The sequence below is a fragment of the Notamacropus eugenii genome, chromosome 2, assembly GCF_028372415.1.
Source record: "Notamacropus eugenii isolate mMacEug1 chromosome 2, mMacEug1.pri_v2, whole genome shotgun sequence".
Lineage (NCBI taxonomy): Eukaryota > Metazoa > Chordata > Mammalia > Diprotodontia > Macropodidae > Notamacropus > Notamacropus eugenii.
The window spans coordinates 371,093,437-371,118,686 of NC_092873.1; the positions used below are offsets into that span (position 1 = coordinate 371,093,437).

Here is a 25,250-nt window from a genome sequence, read left to right on the forward strand (position 1 = left end):
CAAAGCAGCACTAATATAGAGATTTTATTTAAACTGTATTGAGTTTGTACAGCACATTTCATGTTTGTCACAATGCGACTAAACAGTTTGGATTTTTGGCCACATCATATTACTTTACACCCACAAGAGCTCTGGAAGGAGTCTCTGATGAACACAGCTGAGCTGGAGGCCCCTCAGTGTCTCTCCTTAATACCATGCAATTTAACTCACTGTATGGTAAAGTCCCTCAAAACAGCCACACAGAACCGACAGATACAGTCTCCTCTTTTCACATTTTGCCGCAGTCTTACTTTTTTGCTTTCTGAGTTTACAGACCACCATAAAAAGTACAGAACTGTGCATGGGCAAAGTAAAATGTAAATGGAAAACAGGTCAAACAATTAAAAAGCCATTCAACTTTCAATTTAAAAGATCGGAGAGTACTTCACAGAATTTTATGTATCAGACTACATACTAGATAAGGAGTGAACAGTTTGTTACTTTTTCAGTGGCCTCAGGAGTTTCCTAAACTGGAGTCTCCATTATTCAACTTCGTGTAAAACGTTAAAAAAAAAAAAAAGCAAACCACCAACAACCCCAAATCCTCTGCTACTTTGACCTAATATACCATTGTGTTTTCCTTACACCCATGGCATTAGCACATGGTCAGATTAAAACAGCATTGACACTTCTCTGTAGGAATCAAGAATAGGTCAGAACTTCTAATTATTCTCTTCCTAAATGCAGATCCTAGTTAGTTCTCTCAAAAATGAAAAAGTAAAAAGCCTTGGGGATAAAATTCTAGGATGTAACATAGAAACAGTCCAAAGAAACTGTTATCCCAGTCTTTCGAAGAGGATCAGCTTAGATAGAATGCTTTGTTGTACACCCACTAGCTAAACAGTAAAGGAAGTCCAAGAGGAACTCCAGGAAGTGGTTTCATTATGGACCAAGGAGATTGTATCTGTCCCACAAACATAGATACTACAGGACATGGCTATATCACTGTATCTTTTGGTTAAGTGCCACTGGTACATGTTAGGATGAAAAGAACAGAATGTACAGTCCAAATGGACCTGCATTTCTCTCTCCAAATTTTGGTATCAATGCTATATCCTCCTCTGTTTGGGTTCCATTGTTAAGTGCACAGAAATAGACAGCAGCATTTGTTCTGAAACCCTCACATACTAAACAGTATATTCCAGGAGGTAAAAACCAAACACTAAATTCTACCCTCAAGGTGTCAAGTGTTCAGGATAAAGAGCAGTGTGACCCAGAGGAGGCAGTAGCCAAGGGAAGGGCAACATTGGAATTTTTTTTTCTACGTTCATGCCAGGAGAGGATCAGGGTATAGTTCCTGTGTTTAGCACCAGGATGACTGGGAGAAGTCAGGCAAAAAGGGCACTGAACAAACCAGCAGACACCTCCACAAATGGATTTTTACTTTCCCCCATCTCCTCATTTTTTACAGCTCATACCTTCAGAGCTGACCACTTGGTGACTGAGTCTACTGCTTTCACAGCTCAAACAACTCATCTGTATTAGGACTGGGTATCAAGAGAGATTGGCTCTGCTCCAAAATTAAGTTTTGCTCCTAATTTTTTCTACACTTAGTATCCACCATACTGCCGGCTCATGAGCCAAGAAACAAAAACATCCAACTTCACCATTTGCCCAAAGCATTCTTCAAACCAAACTCCACAGAAAGAACTAATGCAGCTACACTGGAGTGTCTCTAAAGACTGAGCCTTCATGCACAGACACAGAGCACAGAGGTATGCTATGGAGATCATCTCAGGTAAGACAGGAACTCCCAGCTTGTACATTATAATCTGCTTTCTCAGGGTGGAGAAATGGGAGCTGAGTTGCCGCTTGGAGTTTGGTTATAAACATGTCTTTCTATTGCTGTTTGGGGCACTTTGCACCAGGCAGTACCTTTGACATCATCATCTTATGACCCACCCCCCCAAGGTGAAAAAAGTTGGTGTCACCTACATAACCTTAAATCTCCAGACCTTTAGATCTGGAGCAGAACCTTTCACACCAAGGTGAGGCTCTCACCATTAGAGGACACTCTGCCAAATTGGAATTTCTCTGCTCCAGTCTGATGGTACCAAGGAGGACTTCCCAAGATGGTGTCTTCAAACTTTGTGTTCATGAGCCACACCAAGGAATCTTTAAAACAATACCTGAAGCAGATTCTCCCTTCAAATCTGCTGAAATTGGACAGGTGTTCTCCACTGGCATTCAGCTAGAAGCTGTAGCAATGGGTTTCTTCAGATGTTGGCTCATGAGTTCCCTGGCACGTGACACTTGGATGTGTTCGTAACATGAGTTACAGACAAGAACTGGGTCATAGAGCTGTTGGTCAGGAATGGGAAGCTTCAGGTGGCAGCATCCAGCACAAAACACATTCCCACAATTTCTGTCAAAAGATAAAAGGAAGATTTTAAAATGCACATGTACTGAGAATAAGTGACAGAGTGGCAATAGGTTTCAGAGGTCATCAGTGTGGAAAGTACAAACGTAAAAATAACACATATGAATCATTTCTGATTAAGGTAAAAAGATCTTACCTGCAGTGGTGTCTTCTTTTGGCCAGCCAGAATTCACAGTCACAGTTATAGCAGTGAGATGCCATATGGTCTGGAACCCAACGAGTCACCTGATACAAGTAAAGGGAGAAAAATCCAAGTTCTTTTCCAAGTAGATTGCATCAACAAAATAAATTTCCTCTTATTTTACAGGTGGCTACCATTTGCCTTACAAAATTTATAATAGTAATAGCATTTACATAGTGCAAAGTGCCTGACGTATTATCTCATGTGCATATCACTCATCTCAGTGAAAGATACAAGTCTGTAGTGTAGGCAAATGTGCTTGTGTAATATAGCAATCATACCTCAGTTTCTTTCTTATCAACAGGTTCCCAGCTTGCTTCTGAAAGGCAGTCCTCACTGTGATCAGAGCCAAAATCCTCTGTGTCACTGCCATCTGACTCTTTCAAACATGTCTAAAGATAATACAAAAGCATAGAAAAACAGGTGCTCCTTAAAATCCCAAGTCATCACCTAAAACACTAAGATTTTTACCCTTAGATCATCCCACTAGCAGATTATGACAAATGGCTCATGAGAGCCATTTCCTTAATATCCTAACCAGAGAAAAGAGAAAAAGTCTATATTATTGTTCTTATATTCCCATGAGAAAACAGGTTGGTCTTCAGAACACAAAACATGATGAAATCACACTGGGAAACTGACTGGTGGAACAAAGTCACTACTTACAAAGTCATCCTCATAATCCATGGGTGGCTCTGCTGGAGGGGCACAGCAGTGACGGATATCCAGCCTCATCTGAAGTTCACGCACCTGCCTCCGTAGCAACTCTACCTCTTGTTTGTACCCTGCTTCAATTTGCCGCAATCTATGCTGGATGACATCCGTGGGAAAGGGGAGGCCATCATCATCCAAGTAGAGAGGAGGTACCGGAGAAGGGCAACTCAGTGGAATAGGCTTTGTACTAGACACCTGCTTGGAGTGACCAGATAGCCATGTCCGGGTGTTTTTTCCTGCTGAGCCAGTACAGTGTCCAGTGGAATGCTTAGAACAAACAGATGACTTCACACATTCTCTCTCAGCCCACTGGCCACCAACATAGGTCCCTGACCCCCGTATCTGCTTATTGTTTGACCTCTTACTGCAACAGCCATAGGAAAGCAGACGTCTAGGGGTCTCCCCATTTGGGAGTGAAGTCACCATTCCCTGGAAACTGTCCCAGTTGGATCCCAAAAATGAAAATTCACTTGTTTGGCTCTGGGAAATTGGCTTCCTGACCAATTCCAATGGCCCTTTTCCAAAGCGAAGATTCTCCCATAATGGCCCATTTCTAACATTCCCTCTTTGACCAACATCTTCCTCCCAGTGGGCAGGATCCAGCTGAGTATTCAGCTGCTGCTCCTGGGTGATATTTGATACAGAGTCTGAAAGGTCTTGGCAAGGGGGACCCAGGAGTGGGTCTGGAAGAGTTTGGCAGGCAATACTTGGTGGGTTATAAAAGACACCTAAACTGTGGTCTGGAGCATCTTTGTAGGGCACGCCTGGCATGGGTTCTAGGGAAGCTTGTTCAAGAATGCCTTGATCAGGAGGGGAATCCTGAGAGAAGGACTCTGGAAGTTTAAAGATTCCATTACATTCAGAGGAAACAACCTGGGAGAGCATGTTGGCAGCATTTTTCTTGGGACCGTATGTAGGTGGTTGTTCTCCAACATCATCATGAGTCCTACATAGCTTGTCCGGAACAGGAGGGCTTGCAACTGGTTCAGAGTCCTTGGTTTCTTCCAGGTCTTTGATTTCAGGATCACAGGGGTGGCTCTTTGCTTGCTGTAGTACCATGCTATTTAATAATTTGTAACTGGGGTGACAGTTTTTGTGATTCTTCAAAGTATTATTGCTCAAACAGTCTTTTTGGCTGCTGGGCTGGGGATGAAGATAGCCCAGTTCCTCCACTGGCTGTTGAGGGCTGCCTGGTCCATGTTCTAAGGGTATATCTGTTCCTTCAGAATTACCGTGCCAGGGCTCCAGGCCTGCCCTGGCTTCCTGACAGTGGTTATTTAGGTTGGGATCACTAGATGTCCGAATCAGTGCACTGCTGGTGTCACAAGCAGAAAACAGATCATCCATGGACCTTGTTTTAGGTAACCTGTGAGAACAAGGAATAAAAGTCTATAAGTCAGGAAAGAGATTGAGAACCAAAACAAAGATTTATAAACGATTCTATAGCCAAGTCAATCTGAACAAATATTCATTGAGTACCTGCTAGTGTGGTAACTATATGCTAAGGAGATACAAAGAAAACACTACCCTATTGGACTGGACTGGTGATTTCACAGCTGTAGAGAGCTCCCACATGAGTATCTTCCTATGCTAATGCATATCTAGAACTTTGTCTACATTTAGTCTTAAGAGTGTTGCCCAGAGCATGAGGAGATGAAGTGCCTTGCCCAGAATCTCCTGGGCAGTATGCAAAAACGGAACCTGAACCCAGGTCATCCTAAGAATTAGGCCAAGCTAATTATTACCTTTATATAGATGATTCCCAAGGCTAAATCTACAGTTTCAAACTTTTTTCCCCATGTTCCAGTCTCTTGAGTTTGCTGGATAAACTCAAAATATTTCAAAACAATTCTATTATCATCCCCAACAAAAAACAGTTCTTTTCTGACTCTCCAATTTTGGTTAAGATCATCATCATTCTTAACCTGTTTGCTTCACATTTTCCTCAACTATAAAATGGGGATAATAACAGCACCTACCTCACAGGGTAGTTGGGAGAACCAAATGAGAAAATATTTATAAAGCTCTTAGTGCAGCACCTGATAATTAGTATGTGCTATATTAATGCATATTCATTTGCCTTCCCCTTCCAAGTCACCCAGGCTCAAAATTTTAAAGTCATATTTGGATGTGAGAGAATAGTCAAATCAGTTGCAAAAATCTCTTTAAGTATTTCCAAAATGTTTCTCACATCTATCCCCTCCTACTCATTCCCACTGTTATCCATCTTGTCTGAGATCCTATTCTCACCTTGTCTACTATAATTACTTTCTAACAGGTCTCCTGGTTTGAATCATATTGCATGTAGGGGCAGGTCAGTAGCATAATAGAAAGAGCACTGAGCTTATGAAGACCTGATTTCAAATTCAGTCTCAGACACTTACTAGTTGTGTGATGCTAAGCAAGCCACTTAACTTCTCTCTGCCTCAATTTCTTCAACTGTAAAATAGGGATAATAATAGCACCTACGTCCCAGGGTTTTTGTGAGGATCAAATGAGATAATATTTGTAAAATGTTTAGCACATCTTTTTAGCTGCAATGTTACAAAGTTCTTTGAACTAACGTAATAACGGTTAACAGCATAGACAGAAGGTCTTTCCCTTTGACTCTCTCAAAGTCTCAGCTCTAAGGTTGTTTGTCACTTCCAGGCAGAAAATAGCAGCTTATCTGTCCTTTCAACAAACTTTTCCTCTTTCAAGTGGCCCAAAGTGGTTGTGATATATACAAAGTTAGACACGTAGTATAATGAAGGGACTTGAGGTCAAACCATAAAAAGAAAAACTGAAAGAATTAGAGATGTTTAGCTTATTAAAAGAAGAATAAGGTTGGCATGACACTGATTTCAAGTATTTGAAAGGCTATCATGTGGAAGAAGAATTAAACTTGTCCTCCTTAGTCCTAAGTGGAAGAACTTGAATAAGTAGGTAGACTTAACAAAGAGATTCCAAGACTTGGTGTTAGAGAAAAACAAAATAAAGCAAAACATCCCTAACTCATTCTCAACATTTAGAGCCACCCCATGTGGAATGCCTTGGTAGGCAGCAGGTATCGGCTCGCTTGAAGGTCTTTAATGGAAAACCTGGATAAGTACTTCTCACACATGTAGTAAATGTGGATGCTTTTCTTTGCATTAGTTATACATAATTGTCTTCTATGGCCCCTTACAAATCTGTGTCCAATGGCCCAATAATCTTTCCAATAAATTATTTATTCATATAAAAAATCAAGTACTTAACACAGTGCTTGGTACGTAGCAGGCACTTTATAAAATGCTTGTTTCTTTCTTTCCCTCTACCCTGCAGTCTTTCTTCCTCCAATCCAACCTATATATTGCTGCCAGCACAGTCGTCCCCAAGCATAGCTTTTCATTTGCTTTACTTTTTTGATCAAAAATCTTCTATGGCTCCTCACTACCTAAGGCTAATATCATCTTCAATCTAATACTGGACAGCACTCAAGACCCTCCATAATATGATATCATCTTCTTCCAGCCTTATTTCCACTACTCCCCTACCATGCTAGTCACTGTTCCCCAAATGTGTCCCAAGCTTTCCTGCCTTTATTCATGTTGTGGCTGTGCTGAAGATGCACATATCCAATTCAATTCTGTTAAACACATATTTAGCACCTCTTATATGCAAGGGACTGTGCTAAATGTATTTTCCACTACAAAACTGAAAAATAACAGTCCTTGTCTTCAAGGAGCTAATATTCTAAAGGGAGTATAGAAGAGATATTGTTTGGATATAAATAAGTGTGATACTAAATAGGTTGTGATAGAGATAATAAGAAAGCCAAGTAAAGGAGAGTCAAAAGTACTATTCTAAATTGAAAGAAAAAGATTGATTTCATCTGTAAAAGTCAAAAATAAGTGGCTGCGTTTGACCTGGAAGGGAGGCATTTCAGATAGTTATAGGGAAGACAGAATTCTAAATAACACATAGGAAACAGTATGAGGAAAAGCTTTAAGGTAAAAGAGGGTAGGATAAGAGTAATCCAGCTGAAAACAACATTGAATGCATGAAGAAAAGTGTGAAATGAAGCTAGACAGGTAGGCTGGAGCCTGATGATAGAAAGCTTTGAATACCAGGATCAAGAGTTTATATTTTATAATGTAAAAACAAAACTTATGAAGGAAACTTTAAAAACAAAGGGGAAAAAAAGTTTATATTTTATATCGTAAGCAATGGAAAGCCACTAAAGATTTCTGAGGAGTAGGATGGAATTATCATAGCTATGCATTATGAAAATGCAGCAGTGGTATAGCAACGAACTGGAGATAAGATTAGCCTGAGAACATGAAGACACGTTCCCAAGTTATTACAATAATCTAGGTGGAAAAAGAAAAAGGAAGGGCCCACAATAAAGTGGTTATAGTAAGAAGGGAAAGATGAGGATAGATTCCAGAAGTGCTGTGGATATAATCATCACAGGACTCAGCAAATGACTGGAAGTATCATATCAGAGATGGAGAAGAGTCGAAGATTACTCCAAGGTTATGCAATTCTACCTGGTCTTCAAGGCCTATCTTAGAAGCCACCTTCATAAATCCATCCCTGATTCTGCTGAATTAAATGGGATCTCTTCCGCCTCTAAACTCTAACAGCACTTTGTACTTCCCTTATATTTATCATATTCTTCCTTGGACCATGGTATTTATGCTGCTCCCCCACTAACAGGATAGTCAGCTCCTGGAGAGCAGTTGCTATCTTCTTACCTTTTTATCATCCACAATACTTTGTCTAATATCTTATACATAACAGGCAATTAATAACTATCTGCTGACCACAGCAATCTAGTTCTGAAGGATTAGATTCAAGTTTTGGCAGTATAATTTGGGGTAAGAACTCCACATTTAACAAAAATTTCTGGGAAAACTGGAAAGCAGTTTGGAAGAATCTAGGCGTAGACCAACATCTCACACCACATGCCATAAGGTCAAAATGGACACGTGAATTAAACATAATGGGTGGTACTACAAGTAAATAAGAGGAGCATGGAAAAATGTACTGTCAGATCTATGGATAAAAAAAGGGTTCATGATCAAACAAGAGACAGAGAGGGTCACAGAAAGTAAAACGGATAATTTGTATTACATGAAATTTTAAAAATTTTGCACAAATAAAACTAATGCTGCCAAAATTAGAAGAAAAGCAGGAAACTGGGGAAAGAATTTTATAGCAAGTATTTCTGATAAAGCCCTCATTTCTCAAATATATAGAGAACTGTGGCAAATTTATGAAAATAAGAGCTATTCTCCAACTGATAAATGGTCAAAGGTTATGAATAGTTTAAGAAGAAATTAAAGCTATCAATCATGAAAAAATGCTCTTAAATCACTACTGATCAGAGAAACAAAAATTAAAACAACTCTGACATACCACCTCACACCTATCACATAGACTACCATGACAAAAGGAAAATGACAAATGCTGAAAGGTGGAAAAATTGGGACACTAATGCACTGTTAGCAGAATAGTAAACTAGTCTGGAGAACTATTATTCATTCTAGAGAACAACCTGGAACTATGCCCAAGGGGGTATAAAACTGGGCATACCCTTTTACCCAGCAATACCATACTACTAGATCTGTATCCCAAAGGGATCAAAGAAAAGAGAAAGGACCTATTTGTACAAAAACATTTATAGCAACTCTTTTTGTGGTGGCAAAAAATTAGAAATCAAAGTAACGCCATATGATTGTGATGGAATACTGTTGCTTACTCCTATAAGAAATAATAAGCAACTCAGAAAAACCTAGAAAGCCTTACATGAATGGATACAAAGTGAAATGAGCAGAACCAGAAGAACACTGTATACAGGTGTTACTGTTAAAATATTGTATGAGGACCAACTGTAAATGACTTAGCTACTCTCAGCAATACAATGATCCAAGACAATTCCGAAGGACTTATGGTGAAAAAAATGCTATCCATCTCCAGAGAGAGAACTGATGGAGTCTGAATGCAGATTGAAACATACTCATTCTTTACTTTCCTTATTTTTCTCGTTTGTTTTGTCTGTTTTTTCTTTCACAACATGACTAACACAGAAATGTTTTGCACGACTACATATATATAACCTGTATCAAATTACTTGCCTTCTCAATGGGAGGAAGGGAAATGAGGAGGGAATTTAGAACTCAAAAGTTTTGAAAAACGAATGTTAAAAATTGTTTTTTACATGTAATTGGGGTAAAAATAAAATATAAAATACATACATACATGTATGTATGTATACAAACCAAAAGAAAAAAAGAAATGACAAGCAGGATGGTTTCAGAAAAACTTAGGACAACTTATATGATATGCATGCAAAGTGAAGTGAATAGAACCAGGAGAACACTGTACACAGTAAACAACAATATTGTTATGGATGATCAACTAAGAAAGACTTTTAGCTTCTCTGATCAAGACAATGACCCAAAACAATTCCAAAGAACCTGTGATGAAAAATGCTATCCACCTCCAGAGACAGAATTGATGAACTCTGAATACAAACTGAAGCATACTTTTTTTAAATCCTTATTTTGCTTGGGTTTTTTTTTAACTTGTGTTTTCTTTTGCAACATGACTAATATGGATGTTTTGCATGACTTCACATGTATTATAGATATCAAATTGCCTTCTCAAGAAGGGGGGAGGGGCAAGGGGAGAAAGGATTTGGGAGTCAAAATTTTAAATAATGAATGTTAAATTTTTCATATGTTATTGGAAACTAATGAAATAAAAACATATTAAAAACAATAAGTCTGTTGAATTGAATAGTACAAACTAAATAATAAGTGTTCTATGAGTTAGGAGGACAGGGATAGATCACCCAGTTGGGTTGGTTGGAAAAGGCCCTAAGAAGGGCATCAAATCTGAGCTAGACTTTAAAAGGCTTAGTAGGATTTAAAGAGAAAAAGAGAAGATGGAGAATATTTCAAGTAGGAAAAAAATGGCATGAAAAAAGACCAATCACATTTGATTATAAAACTAGTGTCAAAGTTCATGTAGTGACTCCCAAGTCTGTCCCGCTGCCTACAGCACACCTCCATATGGCTATCCCATCACCACCTCATCTTAAGCACATTCTATTTCCCCAAAAGTTAGCTTTTCTACATGATTTCAATGGATGTCCTACTATTTTCTGGAGTCCTAGGTTTCAATTCTATAAGTCACTGTTAGTTCTTTCTTTCCCCACCTCCATTCCTGTTCCCAAAACCTGCTGGTAACTCCTTCAATATCTCAAATCTGATCCTTCTTTTCCATAACACAGTACTCTAAATACAGCCTTCACATGTACATTTCTAAAATGACCTTCGAACTGGTCTCCTTGACTTTGATCAACTTACAACATTATCAGATTAGTCTTTCTAAAACATCATGTTCATCATATTAATCCCCTACTTAATCTACAATGACTTCCTCTTGATTACTAAATCAAATCCATAATAATCAGACTGGTACTCAAGATGTTCCATCCGTTGGCTGAATCTTCTCATTCTTTCCCATCACAGTCCCTCTACTCTGGTCAGTCAAATCTCCTTACTATTCTACTCCCCCCCCCCCCCCTCCTCTTATTTTGACTCCACTTCTACTAATGACCTAGGTTATGACTAACATTCATGACACCTTCCCTGACTAATTACCTCCCACAGTTCTCTTTCCTAGCTTTTAATTTCCTTAAGTATTCCTTACATATGCAGTCTGTAATATTCCACCACTCTTATGAGTCTACCTTTGGAATCTCCATACTTTAGAAGATCTCTGAGAAGAACCATATTGTTTACTTCAGAATCACAGAATGTCAAAGTTAGAAAAGACCCCAGTGGCTATCTAATCCAACACAAAAAGTCACAGATTTTGAGTTGGAAAAGTTCTTAGAAGCCATTAGGACAGCAAAGTGGCACAGTGGATATAGTACTATCCTGGACTCAGGAAGACCTGAGTTTGAATTCAGCCTCAGACACTTACTAAGTGTGTAACCTTGGGCAAGTCACTTAAACTCTCTTTGCCTCAGTTTCCTTATCTAGAAAATGAGGATAATAAGAATAATAGCACTTACCTCACACAGGGTTGTTATGAGGATCAAATGAGATAATAATTACAAAGCACTTGGCATAGTACCTGGTACATAGTAAGCACTATATAAATGTTAGCTACCAATTATTATTATTGCGTAGTCCAACTTCTCCCTGCACAGCAATCTCTATAGAATGACATCTGGTTATCTAGCTTTTGCCTAGAGGCTTCCAGTGAAGGGAAATCTACTCTCCTCCTGAGACATTCCATACCATGGCAGCTGTCCTTGTTGGGACATTTCTGCTGACATCAAGCCTAAGTTTGCCTCTTTTGCACCTTCCCCCCATTGCTCCTGGTTCTGCCTTCAGAGGCCACAAGAAAGGAATCTAATCCCTCTTCTACTTCAGGGCCCTTTAGATACCTGAGTATTTTCCCCGACTTATCCATCACCAGTTCCTTCAACTAATATTCATATGCCTCTCTCCTCTTCCCCACTCTTCCAGCAGGCCATGGCATAATATTGAGGACAAAGTAAATAGCCCAAAAAGCACAATGAGCACTTATTGAATTAAAACAGAAAATTGGGGAGGTTTTTTTTTTTGTTTTTTTGTTTTTTTAGGTTTAAAGACTTAAAAGCTTCTCAGCACAAGGAGACCATTCTAACTTTTATTTACATCAAAACTTCAAAGATCAATGACTGCATCAGTCTGGGGACTCCTTCCTCCACCAATGCAAATTGTAATGTCTCTCCTCTCTCCTCTAGCGAGCTCTTCAGGAATTGGCATGACCAATCATTAGGTTATGAACTTTTTTAAGACTTTGCTAGGGTAATCCATAGACAAAAGAAGACCAGTTTGTCACCTAGTATGTGACAATTTGGTGCTCTGCTAGTATAGCCCTTAAGAGAGCAGGATCTCCACCATACCACAGTAAGATATTAGAACAGGATTTTAGGGAACCAGATAAATAGAAATTTATCAACTTAAATGCCTGCTTCTTTCTGGAAAATAAATCAGTCAACCCTCATGTGGGGATTCAGTTACTACAGACAATCAGGTCCTTCTGACAGCTAATGCTGGAGGACACAGACTTCCTAATCTAACTACAGCAAAGTTACTGATGCCATGCCATCACATCCCCTTCTGTTTAGGGCTCCTCCCTCTCCTTGATGTGTCATAGAATTAGGGCAGCTCCAGGAAATACTGTACATTGAGAGACCTCAAGAAAGTACAAAATGCACCTTGAACTAGCTATGTGCCAAGGCAGTTTTTCACCCAATTTCAAAGACTTGTTCTAAATATATCAAGGAAGACCTACATTTAGCCAAGGAGGGGGAAGGAGGAAAAGGTTTCTCTTACCTATCCAGAGATCGGCCAGTGAAGTCCTGACTCTGAGATACTGGAGGAAGGTAAAGGTCCATGCTATCTTCCCCAAGTGTGCATGGAGATGATGCTGGAAGGTACACAGCTGTCCAGAGGTGCAGGGCCCGCACATGACACACAGGATGGAGAACCTGAGGAGGCAGCACAATGTATTATTCAGTGACTTACAATGATGCTTCAATCTGCCAACCCTTCCTTCTACAAGCACCTAGTGCTACTTCTGCCACCATCAAACCCTGCCAGCTCCTACCACAACCACAGAATGAGTGTCCAAGCTCACCAGCTCTGAACCCGGAACATAAAGAAAGTTGTGGAAATTCTTGTTGCCCGCTCGGAGGAGGGACCACACAGAACAGGTCCGCTTATAAATGTTGCGCATTTCTCGCTCCCATGGGTTGTTGGCCAGGAATGTGCCATACAGACAAGAGTACGTATGCTGTACCAGTTTTACCTAGAGAACCAAAACCACTCATCATATCTTAGAAGTCTGTCTGTATCAGCCCTTTCTTAAGCCACTAGCTCCCAGAGATAAGCGACATCTTTCAACTTACCAAGAAGGCTTCATTAAATTCAAACAGACAAGGGAACTGCTTAAGCAGCTGGTGAACTGAATCAAGCCACTGGAGAAACACTGGGCACTGTTCATTCTGATCCTCTGCATTCTCTTGGTGACCACATCGATCACCAAATTTGTGACCAAAGTCCAGCCAGTCAGACTCCACCAACACTTGGAAGCCCTGGGAAGACAGTAAACGCCCTAAGCCTTGAATCCCTCAAGCAAAGTTAAAAGAGCCCTTGGGGTATTCTGTGGAAAGGTCCTGAAGCAGAACAATCAATCAATAAGCATTTACAGTGAAGTGAGAGGTCTTATCTTAGGAGAGGTTTGCAAGGTTTCAGTCTGGCGTGTGCACTGGCCCCAGACTTTCTACCAGGGAATTTCAGCTTTAGATCCTCAGTTCCCACAATCCACACCCTCTCCCCCCAATCCCCATCTGCACCTCCAAAGTCCTATAGTAGGGATCCAAGAGAATCTTTGCCAGGGCTACGATCTGAGGCGTGCGATCCCAGCCATCTGAACAATGCACCAGAACCGGCCGGCCCTCTCGGTCCACTGTGTTTGACACCAGCACTGCAGCCTTCAACATCACAGACAGGTGTTGCAGCCATTTGGTGCTCTCCAATGCTGACAGCCAGCTATTTAGATGAAGACAGCAAAACCTATTACTGGAAGCCCCAAGTCCCTCTCAGTACACACAGAGCCACACCCAACAACTCCCCAGGGAGGGCAGAGATCAAAAGACACAACAATGGAGGTGAAAGGGCCACAAGGCATTCCTATGAGAAGCACATGCTTCAACCACTCCCTCTTGTCAATTTTTCTGCTATTTAGAGGACTACTAAATCTAAGAAGTTATCCCTCATATCCTTCACATCTCATGACAAACTACTTTGCTAAGGAATAGAACTGGGATGGCCAGAATTGGCTCATAGCAAACAGAGATTACAGTTACGCCCAGGACAAAGCCTCCTGAACCAATCTAAATTTTAATGCTCAGGTCACTTCTTCCCCAGAAAAAGAATATAAGGGATGAGATACAGCCTGGGACAGAATCAGAACAGCAAGGAGCACTTACTTGCTAGGGTCTGGCATCTGACTGCAGACAGCTCGAAGGTACTGGAAGCTGTTCCGAATGGAATGGATATTGGCCATTCCCATGAACACCACTTCACAGTTGGGATAGTACTCTGCAAAAAAGAGAAGAGGCAATAAGAGTCAGTCAAGACTAGGGTGCCCCATGCGATGAAGGGAGTGGGAAATGTGACATACAAGAATCAGCTGAAGGACAGGTCCATGTTTAGCTTAGAGAAAAGAAGACTGAGGAAGGAGACATGATGAGTGTCTTTCTATACTTAAAAGGCTGCCAAATGGAAGAGAGATTATACTTGTTGTGCTTGGCCCAATATGGCAGAATTAAGAACTAGAGATGGAAATTGGCAAGAGACAGGTTTCAGGTCACTAAAATAAAAAAATACAGTACAATTAGAGCTTTCCAGAAGTAGAATGGGCTGCTGGGGGTTGGGGGTGGGAGTATGGAGAGGAGAGGGAATCAGCTGCCCATCAAAGGAGTTTCCAAGCAGAGTCTGGACAATCACTTGTTGAGGATATTGTGGAAATAATTCCTGTTCACATATACACTGCTCTAAATGGTCTCTGGGGTCCCTTGCAACTCTTTAGATTTTATGATTCTAAACAGGAAAACAGGAAGGAGGAGGCTTCTTGCCTCAGAGTAAGGACTGGATCTTCTTATAAACTGAACTACCATTATCTCTCTAGATACCACACAGGGCCAAAGGAGGTGAAGAAAAATGAGTTGTCTGCAAGTACAAGGGAAAAGGTGGTTGGTACCTTCACATTCACAGCCTCCGCCCTTGGCCCGGTTAGCCACTGCTGCTGTGTAGGATCGAGCATCCAAGATGAGCAGCTTCTGGGGTGCTCCAGTGCTTTCAACTCCAGAGCATGCTGTAAGAGAGGAATCTAAAACACATAGGGAAAGGATACCCAAGGTAGGAAGGTCAGAAACAACTGTCCCAGTTTTCCCTTGTTCCTACTCAACTAAAGGAGAAAGAGCCTCGTATATATTAAGTGATAACTCCCTCCTCCCACTCCCACACCTCAGTTTAACTCCCTGGGAATTAGGTTTAAGTAAAGCGTGCCCCTCAGTACTGAGAGCCACATCTTACCGAAGTCAGCATCACATGTTTCACTTCCCTCACTGTTCCCATTGAAAGGGACACCCCCAGCTGCCCTCACCCCAGGATCCAGGGCACAGGCTTTGGCAATAGATGTAACCAGGTACTCATCATCAGCATTGCGCCAACCCCACCAGCTGATCTCTGGCTGGCTGCAGCGGGCAATCGCAGCCCCATTGCGCAAGTGCCTAGAAAGAAGAACATCATCAAGGTGCTTTCAAACATAGCAAAGATAGAGAGCTGTCCCAGAGAGCTCAGAGGCAGCACAGAAGCCAACCCAGAGGCAGAGAGGCACAAAAGTAAAAAGGTTCTACATTTAAAAAATGACCCTGATTCTATAAGAGTTGTATGGCATGTAACCTGTTAAGATACACACAGGAGGGAAGAGGATTATACCAAGAATTCCAAATCCATCAGTAACTTTACCTGGCTGTAAATATCCCATGTAGAGCAAATGTTTAAATTTTTTTTTAAAAGTTGACTGGCTTCTCTATAAAAATCATTTTTGGAGGAACAGAATCTCCTCCTAAAAGACAAGGTAAAAACAGAGCAGAGTCCAAGAATCTTGACTCCTCATCCATCAAGCAAACTACTCCCCAAACCCTAAATGCCTGAGCTGCCCATAGACAAAAGTGGCGACTCTTTCTCATCCTGAATAAGAAATTACCTCCTCTGACATCAATCTTTCCTACCACACACATATGTACCATTTCCTTACCTATACACAACAACAGGGATCCGCTTCCATGAACGGAAAGAAGCCACATTCTCTAGCTCCTTATCTGTGATCCACACGGGAACCAACAACTTTTGGGGGTAACTGGGACACAGCCTGAAGAGAAACCAAAGAATACACCTGAATTGGGGTTAGGAAATACAGAACACAAGATCATAGGTCTAAAGCTAACGGGATATAGAATAGTGGATAGAGCGCTGGACTTGGAGTCAGGAAGATGGAGATTTCAATATCCCACCTCAGACACTGACTAGCTAACTGACCATGTGTGAAAATTGGTCAGCCTCTTCAGTCCCTTCCAGTTCTGAAGCTATGATCCTATGACCAGAGAGGTCATTAAGTCCAATCTCTTTATTTTTACAGATGAGAAAGCCTAGGCACAGAGAAATTGAATGACTTGTCCAAGGTCACACAGATAGTAAATAAGTGACAAAACAGGAGTTTAAACTCAGACTCTGAATCCATGTTGAGTGTTCTTTCTCCTTTGCCATACTGTTTTCCTTGGGGAGCAAAACCCCATTAAAATTTTTCCCTTCCTAAACTACCAAATTTTTCCTATCATCACACCATCTACAATAATTAGAGTAAATAGGGTGCAGTCGTAGGTGGGGTTAGAACATTTCCCGCTGCTTCCCCTACAATGCTTTCCTTCCCTCTTGCCCTCACTTGTAATTGCTGTTGATATGCGAGACTCTCCAGACGTTGTGCAGGTCAAATCCCATCCTCACCAGCTCTGCCTCCTGCCGGCATCGTACATGCTCTCCTACAAATAAACACACTGACTATCAGTATTCACAAGGAATTATGATCTTTAAGGAAGATGGAGGGAGGGAAAGAGAAGATGGCATTTTCATCATCAAGGAAGATGGCAGACAGAAAGGGGACCTGAGGATTACACAAGAGGTAAACACAATTCACCTGGCTGGCAAAGGTGGGTGTGCTGTTCCTCCTCAGTCAACCCCAGGCACCAGGCATGGTAGGCAAAGGCAAAAAGGTCCTCGGGTTTGGCAGGTCTTGCTGTGGCTCGGCTCAGCCTTGACAACCACTCTTGGCACTGCTTGAAAGTAGAAAAGTGGCACCTGCCATACAAAGAGCCACAGGTCTGGATAAGACAGGGGTAGCAATCCACAGAGAAGGAGGCAGTTTGAGGGCCAGAAAAGCAATAAGAAATGGCAGGCTAGAATACTGCTGATACATGAATCCAAAGGAAGCTGGATACCCTAGAGGCAGGAGCCTGGCCACTGGGCCTGGACAATTCTGACACCTGCTTCTGTGATCAATGACTTGTCCCTTCCCCTCTCCCTCTCCATCTAAAGAATGTCCAAGTCCTCTTTCAGGGTCCTTTTTCCATATGATAGCCCCTGGTTGGTTGTTTCATGAAATCTAAACTCCTTTAATTGTCTTTTTTCTTCCCCCATCCTTTTGCTTTTTTTTTCTTCTGAATTTAACTTCTCCAACTATCTTTCAAAGCCCTCTTTGAAATCAGGTCCCTCTTTCATCCAATCTTATTTCCTTACCCTTCCAAACATAAGTCTTCTCAAACAAATCTCACCATCCTTCCAAATATGCCAAGGTCATCCCTGCCCCTATACTGTTGCTCATTATCATTTTCTTCTCTCTCAGAAGGCTACCCAGACCTTCTTCAAGGCTCAATTCAAATATGACCTCCTCTAGGAAACTTTCAATTACTTATCTGACTCCATTATCATCAAGAGATGCTCCACTAAGGTCTCCTTTCTCTGAATCCCTCAAGCACCTATCAATACCACATAGTTTAACACAAGAAAAAGGAAAATGGGTAAATGCTAGGTCTGTATCCTCAATGAAAATATAAACTCCTTGAAAGCAGGAAGCATTCTTTATCTTTATTCCTCCTGGCACCTAGCAAGTGCTCAACAAATGCCTAATGGTTGATTAATGGAGATATCAAGTAAGGTGTCTGAGGAAGAGAAGACACATAATAATTCACAACTTATTACTGAAAAGTCCCATACAAATAAGGAAATTAAAACAGTTCCTTGAGAAAAAGTACTACTATCTTTTTGTCTGTGAAAGCCTAGCATTAGTAGCTAATTGATAAATGTCTGATGAATTGAATTAGGCTCTGATTCAGTGAGAGACTTCTTGGCAGTAGAGAAGTCTGGCAGGGACAGCCAATGGCTACTGGACCCTCACCTCACCACCTTGGAATCTTTGCAGGCAATGTGCAGCTGAAACATGTCCCGGCTCTCCACGCTATCAATCATCCGCAAGGGCACCTAGTAGGGAAGATAAGTAGGAAGGCTGAGTTCAGGACCTAATCCCTCAAAACTTAAGTCTTGATCTCTCTCAATACTAGGTACAAAATGCCCAAATAACAGGCTTAGAAAAAGAAGGTAGTGGGGCACAGAGCTGAGGGAATGAGACAGAAGCCCAAAGAAAAATGGACAAGAACCTCTTATAAATGTTCTTGTTGAAAGTAGAAGAGCAGCACCTGCCACAAGAGGAGCCACAGGTCTGGAGAGGGCAAGGGATAATCCATGTGTCTGGGCTCTGGGAAGGACCCCCATCCCTACCCCATACACACAAACCCACCCTGTTTTTGTTACCTGGGGGCAAAGAATGAGAATAGAAACTCACGTTAATGACTGAGTCTTTGAACTTGATGTGTAACCGGTAGTTGGAGATAGCAATAAGGGCATCAGCTGCCCGGCCTAGGAACTCTACCCCCTCCCCCTGCAGCACCGTGAAGGGTACCTGCCAAAAGATGGGCCCAGGAGTTAGAACTAAGCCTGTCCCTATTTCCCACCCCCCACTGCCACCAACACACCTCTGCTCTCTGGAGCTCCCTGGGGAGGAGCTGGGCCAACACAAGGGAAGTAAGACCTCTCCATGGTAACTTATACCAGGCAACTACTGCCCTGCAGAGAGCTGTCCCTCCCATCCCTGGGGCCAAAAGTTCCACAATAAGGTAAAAGACTCTCCCTCCCTGCTGGCCTGGGTTGGGAGGCAGATGACAATGAACAGCATCAAACAAACCTCCTCTCTGGTTCAGATTTAGTCCAGAGACCTCGAAGGCCATCCAGACCACTCTTTCATTCTACAGATGAGGAGCCTGAGATCTGGGACAGGGGGAAGTGACTTCCCCAAGGTCACACAGCAGGAAGTGGCAGAGCAAGGTTTGGAAGCCAGCTCCTGACTCCAGACCCAGGCTCTTTCCACTACACTCTGCCATGCTGCCTTCTTCCCAATAAGGAGGAAACCACGAGAGTCATAAATCAAAGGCCATAGAATTTCTGCACTGGAAATAAAGTCTTAGAAACCATCTAGTCTCAACCCTTTACTCTGCCCCGTAATAGCATGGCCAGCCCATGGTCCCAGAGCCATGGCACAAGAACCAAGGTCTCCTGACTCTTGATCCAAGGTCCTTTCCCAGGCATCTCAACTTCCAAAATCTCACCTGCAGATTCTCTTCTTCCTTCACTAGCTCCTTGGGGGGAAACAGATCCTTGGCTTGGATATACTCCAGGCTGGGGGGCCCCTCCTCACCCTGTGAAGGAAGCCACCACCCTAAGTTACCAGGTTTCTATCCCCAGGGATCCTTCTGGTCCATAAGGTCACCCCACAAACAAAACACATTCAGGTGAGGAACTCGACACAGGAAATCAAGGCTTGGCTGACAGAAGAGACCACAACAGCTCAAGGTTAATGAGCAAATCTAGGGGAAAGAGTTAGAATGAAAGGCTGATGAGGAACCAAGAGTCTGAGCACCTAAGCAAAGGGCTCTCAAATAAAACAGAAATTTCCAAATAGTGGGGAGGGAAGGATATTGTGAGATATAACAAGAGAATAAGAAATGAGGACAAGAGGATGTTCCAAAGAAGAGAACTCAGAGTTGACAACTGATTATAAGGAAAGAAACATAAAGAACAAGAGCCTGGAGCCAGAAAAAGGATGATAAATGAAGGAAACAAAGAGGGAGAAGGGCAGGGAATCTAGTCCTATGCTTCCAGAGGGCCTTGGTAGATGCTTTCTAATTATATTGCATCAAAGGTACATTTGGAGAGATGGGGGGGGGGGGGGGCAGGCAGAGAGGAGAGGAAGCTGGATGGCCTGTTTTCTTTGTTGGGGCTCAGATTGCAGACAGATACCCATCCCCTGACAAGCAACCTGCCCTGAATCCTGTTCTGAAGGGGAATTCTTGGGGAATATTCCAATATAAGCAGAAGATCCAATACCCACCCCCCATAGGATAGGAGAAGAGGATATCTCTAATTAGGAGGGGCTAGGAGACCCAAGGACAGTGAAGGGAAGATCTTAGAAACACTTAATGGGATATGAAGTATTTTGGAAGAAGATTGGGGAAACGAGGAAGTGGAATAATCAGAAGGGGGGAGGGAACTACTGAATGATACAGAGACAGACGAAAAGAGATAGAAGGCTTAGGCAAAAGAAAGAAAAGAAGGAAATGAGTAAGGTATCTAGCTGTCTAGGGGACAATCAAGGAGAAGGGACTGCCATGTCAGGATAGATAAGAGTTCTTGAGAGATGGACGGGAAGAGACTGAAAAGTGAGAGATGATTCACCTTAGTCATGGGTCCGAGAATATACAAAATAGGCAGGTAGCCAAACAGCATAAAAACAAGCAAGTATATGCTGCCTAGAACTAGGGGAAGGTAGGGGATGAGAAGGGTAAGACCCAGTAACCCCCTTCAGGGCGGGGCCTAGAGCTCCGCAGTCAAGGGCAGTGGCTGAGAGAAGAGCCAATAAATCTCCATCCTCAGCCTGCAGCAGTCTCTGACACCAACAGATTAAGGTGGGCTCCAGGAAAGGAAGAGTTAATCCTAGCCTAACCTTCCCCCACCCCTCTGCAAAGGTCATTAGGTTAGGCCAAGAGGCTAGAAAAGGATACTCTTAAGCACCAGCATGCTAGTCTCTATGGCTAACGACTGAGATAGAAAAGGGATCCAACGGAGAAGAGAAACCCCAGGATCCCAGGCCTAGCCAGCACTTACAAAGCAGCTGAGCATTGAGCAGGAGACTCGGGCAGTCAGGCTCATGGTCGCAGGCAGCTGGGGCCAGTGTGCATCTCCCCGAAGCCTTAGCCGCTGCCCTTCCACCAGCCTGGGGCACCCACAGCATCCCGGCTACAGGGCCCGACAGATACAGCAACCGCAGCGCAGCAAGGGAGCGCCAAGCTAGGGGCCTCCTCTTCCTTCCTTCCCCTTCCTCCCCTCCTCTCCACAATGGACTGGGCCCCAGCTCCGCCCTCCAAGCTAAGTAAGGAAGGGAGGAAGGAAAAAGGCGGAGCCATGGTGCCGCTCTGCAGCTGGCCACATAGGGCTGCCTGCTGCCTCCCCCAAAGCAGGCTCAGGCTCCACCCCTCCGCCCAACTGGGTCCCAGGCCCATGCAGGCTATGGTTAGGGGCATTTCCTAGGCTTATGGAAGCCAGGGGTAAGAGGGCAGCATGGCAATTGTCATGGGAAAGGGATGAAGCCAACAGCCCCTTCAGTTCGGAGAAATTCCCACTCCAGTATCTGGCCTGCTCTCACCCTGCCCTGTCAACTCATGGCCTTCCCCCCCCCCATATCCTCCCAAACTCTAGTCTTCCCTCCTTAAGAATGATATCCAGCCTCTTCCCCCAAGATCCCCATCTGCCCATCTCCATTTCTGTCTCCAAAATGTCTCTCTGCCCAGACAGGCCGTTCCCCAATTTATTTCTAACTCCCCAGTATTCGCCCTAGCCTTTACTCCTTTTCCTTCAATGATCTCCCCATTCCCCCATCAGCCTGTTTCCTTGCCTTTCTCCTCTCTCGTCACCTACACAATCTCCCCCAGAACAAAAGAAATGCCAGTCATTCCCACCCCCACAAACCCTTTAAAAAGGTAGACCAGTTTGGTTTAAGGCAGCCACCCCAAAACCTCTGAAAATTTGGTCCCTGTGAATTTCTGATGTCAAAAACTCTGCCCTGGTGATAACTTCCCCTCATAATTTTTTTCTGTCCTTTCACTCCTGGGGGAAAACTTATCCTTGGGGTGAAGGAAAATTCCCAAAAGCAGAAAAAAAAAAGAGCTTCCCATAAACAACAAAGAATAATAACTTAAAGATTTTCCAAGTGATTTAGATACATTATCTCACTGATCCCTCTCTTCAACCCTGTAATGAAGTTGTTACCTCTACTGTGCAAAAGAGAAGACTGAGGCTCAGAGAGGTCATGTCTTGCTCAGTCACATAGCTAATAAGTATCAGAAGCAGAATTCAAGAGACTCTCTCCTGAATCTAAATCTAGCTCTTTCTACTATAAGAGGTTGCCTCTAAACAAATGAACTGAATCTTCACATCGGACAAGGGAGGTTAGTGGGAAAGAGGGGAGTGGCAGAGGTAGGGAGTGATAATGAGAAGATTTACACAATAGTTCTAAGCTAGAGTGAGGGGACAGCTGGAGCCCCAAATTCTTCTCTGATCTCAATCTTTAAGGCTGGCAGATGTTGGGAAGAAAAAATATAAGAAGTAGTTAAGAGATATAGCTCAAAGTCTCTCCATAGAAAGAGGTTTTAGTCATTTCTATCAAAGTCTCCAAAAGCACCTGAGCACTTGGAGCTGAAGAAAGAACTGAAAGTATTCTCACCAACTCTATTCCCTAATACAAGGGAAACTTTACCCCAAAAAGGGAAGAAACAACCAGAAGCAAAGGAACAGTTTGGTTTAGAAAGTACCTAAATGGCCTTCTCTCCCCTCCTCCATCCCTTTCATCCTACAGTCTCACCTCTCAGGAGCCAAGTATCCATGTAAAACTACTGGCTGATGGCTTAGGAAAACAGGGCAAGTAATAGAGGAAAGAAAGGAAAAAAGGAATGGAAAACATGTAAGACGATTAAGGGAAAATGAGGACTGAGATAAACCATTCCAGGAGAATTCCAGTAGAGCCCTGAATTCAGAATTACTGGACATCGCATCAGTTCTATCCTGGGTGGCAAATGAAGGATCACAGATGTTTTGAGGTTAAATAATCATCACAATGAATTTGTGGAACCTTTCCACTTCCCTCCCAAGCAGCATCAGATGCTACCAACATCTCACAAAGTAAGAGTCACAAAGAACATCAAACTAATGACAAAGCAGTACCCTGACTAAATGGAGTAGGGAGGGGCCCAACCTCAGGAAATTCCACCAGGGATCCAAGGCAAATTAAAGTTGCACAGCCAAGAAAAGAGCTGGTGGTTATTAAGCAGTGCTTGGAGGGCTAGGTAAGATGTGGGTTTCTGGAAATAATCTGCCCAATCCTGGTATGGCTGGTGCTTCTAGGGATGGAGTCCCAGGTTCATCTCTAAGACTAAAGGTCAGGCAAAGAACTGAAGGGAAAAAAGTAGAAAGAAGTAGGGGGAACAGAGAGGCAGGAGTATAGAAGGTAGCTTGGAATTGGAGTGGCAGGGGAGAAGTAGAGAGGCTGTATGAAGCTAGAGCTCAGTCTTTCTTTGGGTCCCAGGTGGAGAAAAAAGGGGCACTGAGCACAAACTTGGCTAGGGAAAAGACCAGTGATAAAGGAAAGGGACTTGAGGCAGCCAGGTTAGAAAGAACTATGGGGCAGTGCATACTCACCATCCTACCACGTGAGAGTCCTAGCTGCCTGCTTCTCACTGTGAAGAAAATAAAGGGGGAGAGAAAGGTCAGGATCTGTGATCAGAGTACTCTTCCCCTCATCACGAAGTCAATGGATCACATGGTCCAGCCCTTCCCCAAAACCATCTCCCCCAGCCTGCAATCCAGCTTCCCCACAGAGTTATTAAAGCGCTAGCTAAGGTAATGGAGTTCTAGAAGATCAAAGCTGAAAGGCCAAGTTCCACTATGCCATGGTGACTATTCTGCAGGGCCTAGACTGGAGATGTAACTTCTCCTGGTTACCCAGCAAATCAGCGATTCAAAGCCTAGGTATCTGACCTCTCCGCCTCATCCTCACACAGGATTCCAACCCCTATGGCCTGATAAAGGCAGTCATCCCAGGGCCTCAGGGACTGACAGCTCCCAAGGGAAGGGAGAATTCCCAACCCAGGCTCACTCCTGGAATGCCTTGCTCCTGTAGCCCCAGGGAAATACAAACCCAAAGGGACTGGTGGCCTGGAGCCTGCGGGGCTGACCTGTTTACTGTGAGCAAAGTCCAATACAGATGACAGGAGGGAGATCGGAGCCTGGGACCAGAAGGCAGCCAGACCGGGAAGGGGCTAACCAGGAACCAGAAACAGAAGGCGCTGGGAGGAGGTCACCCCCTCACTCTAGGAAGCACGCAGGACCAGCCATAGAAGGGAATGAAGCCCCAGAGCAGGCCAACTCCCTTCCACTGGACTGGACCCACGGTTTTCAGAATTAAGGCTCCCTTCCCAAGCCCACTCGGAGGCACCAGCCGAGCTGAAGGTAGACCCAGACTCAGGGGGCCTTTGCTGCTGGAAGCCCTCCCCCCATCCCCCAGGAAGGCTTCTGAGAGAAGGGCCTCGGAGGGGGAGGCGCTCCCATCTCCCAGGGCCTGATCCCTCTCAGGCACTCCGACCCTGCCAAGGACCCAAAGCCGCCTCTGGGGAGGGGCAAAGCAGCGGCCCCCGAGGAAGGGAGAGCGCGCGGACAGCCCGGCGGGCGAGCGGCAGGGGCCAAGCCATGCAGCCGGGGACTCCCCCGCCCTCCTAGCCCTGGGAACCCCGCCAGTTCAGGGCTTCCCCAGCGGGACGGGTACCGGGTGGGACGGAAGCACGGGCGCCCAGGTACCCAGGTCCGGGGGCGGGGTCTAAGGCTTCAAAGGGCGGGGCCTAGCGTGACAGGGGGCGGGGCCCTAAGCAGATGGTGGGGGCGGGGCGGGGACCTAGCGGTTCCCGGGCCGAACAGGTTATGCGCGGGACTCGGTGACTCACCCAGGCCGGGGCCGCGTCTGCCCGACCCTCCGAGGCCGCGTTCCCACCACTTCCGTCTCCCGCAGCTGCTGAGGCCGCGCAAACGGGACCCTGCCACGGGGCCCCAACTCCCCATCCAATCACATCCCCGCCTGTGCCCGCCCTGGCCAATAGCCACGCTAAGTCCCTCCCCGCCCACACCG

At 43.9% G+C, this 25,250-nt stretch overlaps 1 protein-coding gene and 1 long non-coding RNA gene across 5 annotated transcripts in view; one reads left to right on the forward strand and one right to left on the reverse strand.

Moving 5' to 3' along the window:
- Positions 1–9: 9 nt before the first annotated feature.
- MTMR4 (myotubularin related protein 4) lies at positions 10–25,198 on the reverse strand. 3 transcript variants are annotated; one of them, XM_072646833.1, is made up of 19 exons: positions 25,069–25,198; positions 23,771–23,808; positions 19,630–19,719; positions 18,810–18,926; positions 18,366–18,448; positions 17,109–17,269; positions 16,857–16,953; positions 16,173–16,286; positions 15,446–15,642; positions 15,111–15,239; positions 14,338–14,449; positions 13,702–13,897; positions 13,255–13,440; positions 12,984–13,154; positions 12,680–12,834; positions 3,267–4,680; positions 2,882–2,992; positions 2,556–2,644; positions 10–2,404 (listed from the first exon to the last, which is right to left on the reverse strand). In XM_072646833.1, the coding sequence occupies exons 1-19, from the start codon at positions 25,181–25,183 to the stop codon at positions 2,227–2,229; spliced, it is 3,753 nt and encodes a 1,250-aa protein (XP_072502934.1). In that variant the 5' UTR covers positions 25,184–25,198; the 3' UTR covers positions 10–2,226. The 3 variants fall into 3 exon arrangements, with proteins under 3 accessions (XP_072502934.1, XP_072502936.1, XP_072502935.1); XM_072646835.1 differs by lacking the exon at positions 25,069–25,198 and adding an exon at positions 24,307–24,441; XM_072646834.1 differs by lacking the exons at positions 23,771–23,808; positions 25,069–25,198 and adding an exon at positions 21,185–21,408.
- LOC140528740 (uncharacterized) overlaps positions 24,491–25,250 on the forward strand; it is a 5,101-nt gene continuing 4,341 nt past the window's right edge. For both annotated transcript variants that reach the window (XR_011975286.1, XR_011975287.1), the window contains exon 1: positions 24,491–24,580. This is a non-coding gene — a long non-coding RNA (uncharacterized lncRNA). The remainder of the gene's footprint in view (positions 24,581–25,250) is intronic.

What these genes read in the sequence shown, in the direction of transcription:
- MTMR4 (XM_072646833.1), bottom strand. Translation starts at nt 25,183, where the DNA reads ATGGGGAGTTGGGGCCCCGTGGCAGGGTCCCGTTTGCGCGGCCTCAGC. An exon ending in CAGACGCGGCCCCGGCCTGG is followed by an intron (nt 23,809 to 25,068) that starts GTGAGTCACCGA and finishes TTTTCTTCACAG; the next exon opens with TGAGAAGCAGGCAGCTAGGA. An exon ending in CGGAGGCTGTGAATGTGAAG is followed by an intron (nt 14,450 to 15,110) that starts GTACCAACCACC and finishes TCTTTTTTGCAG; the next exon opens with AGTACTATCCCAACTGTGAA.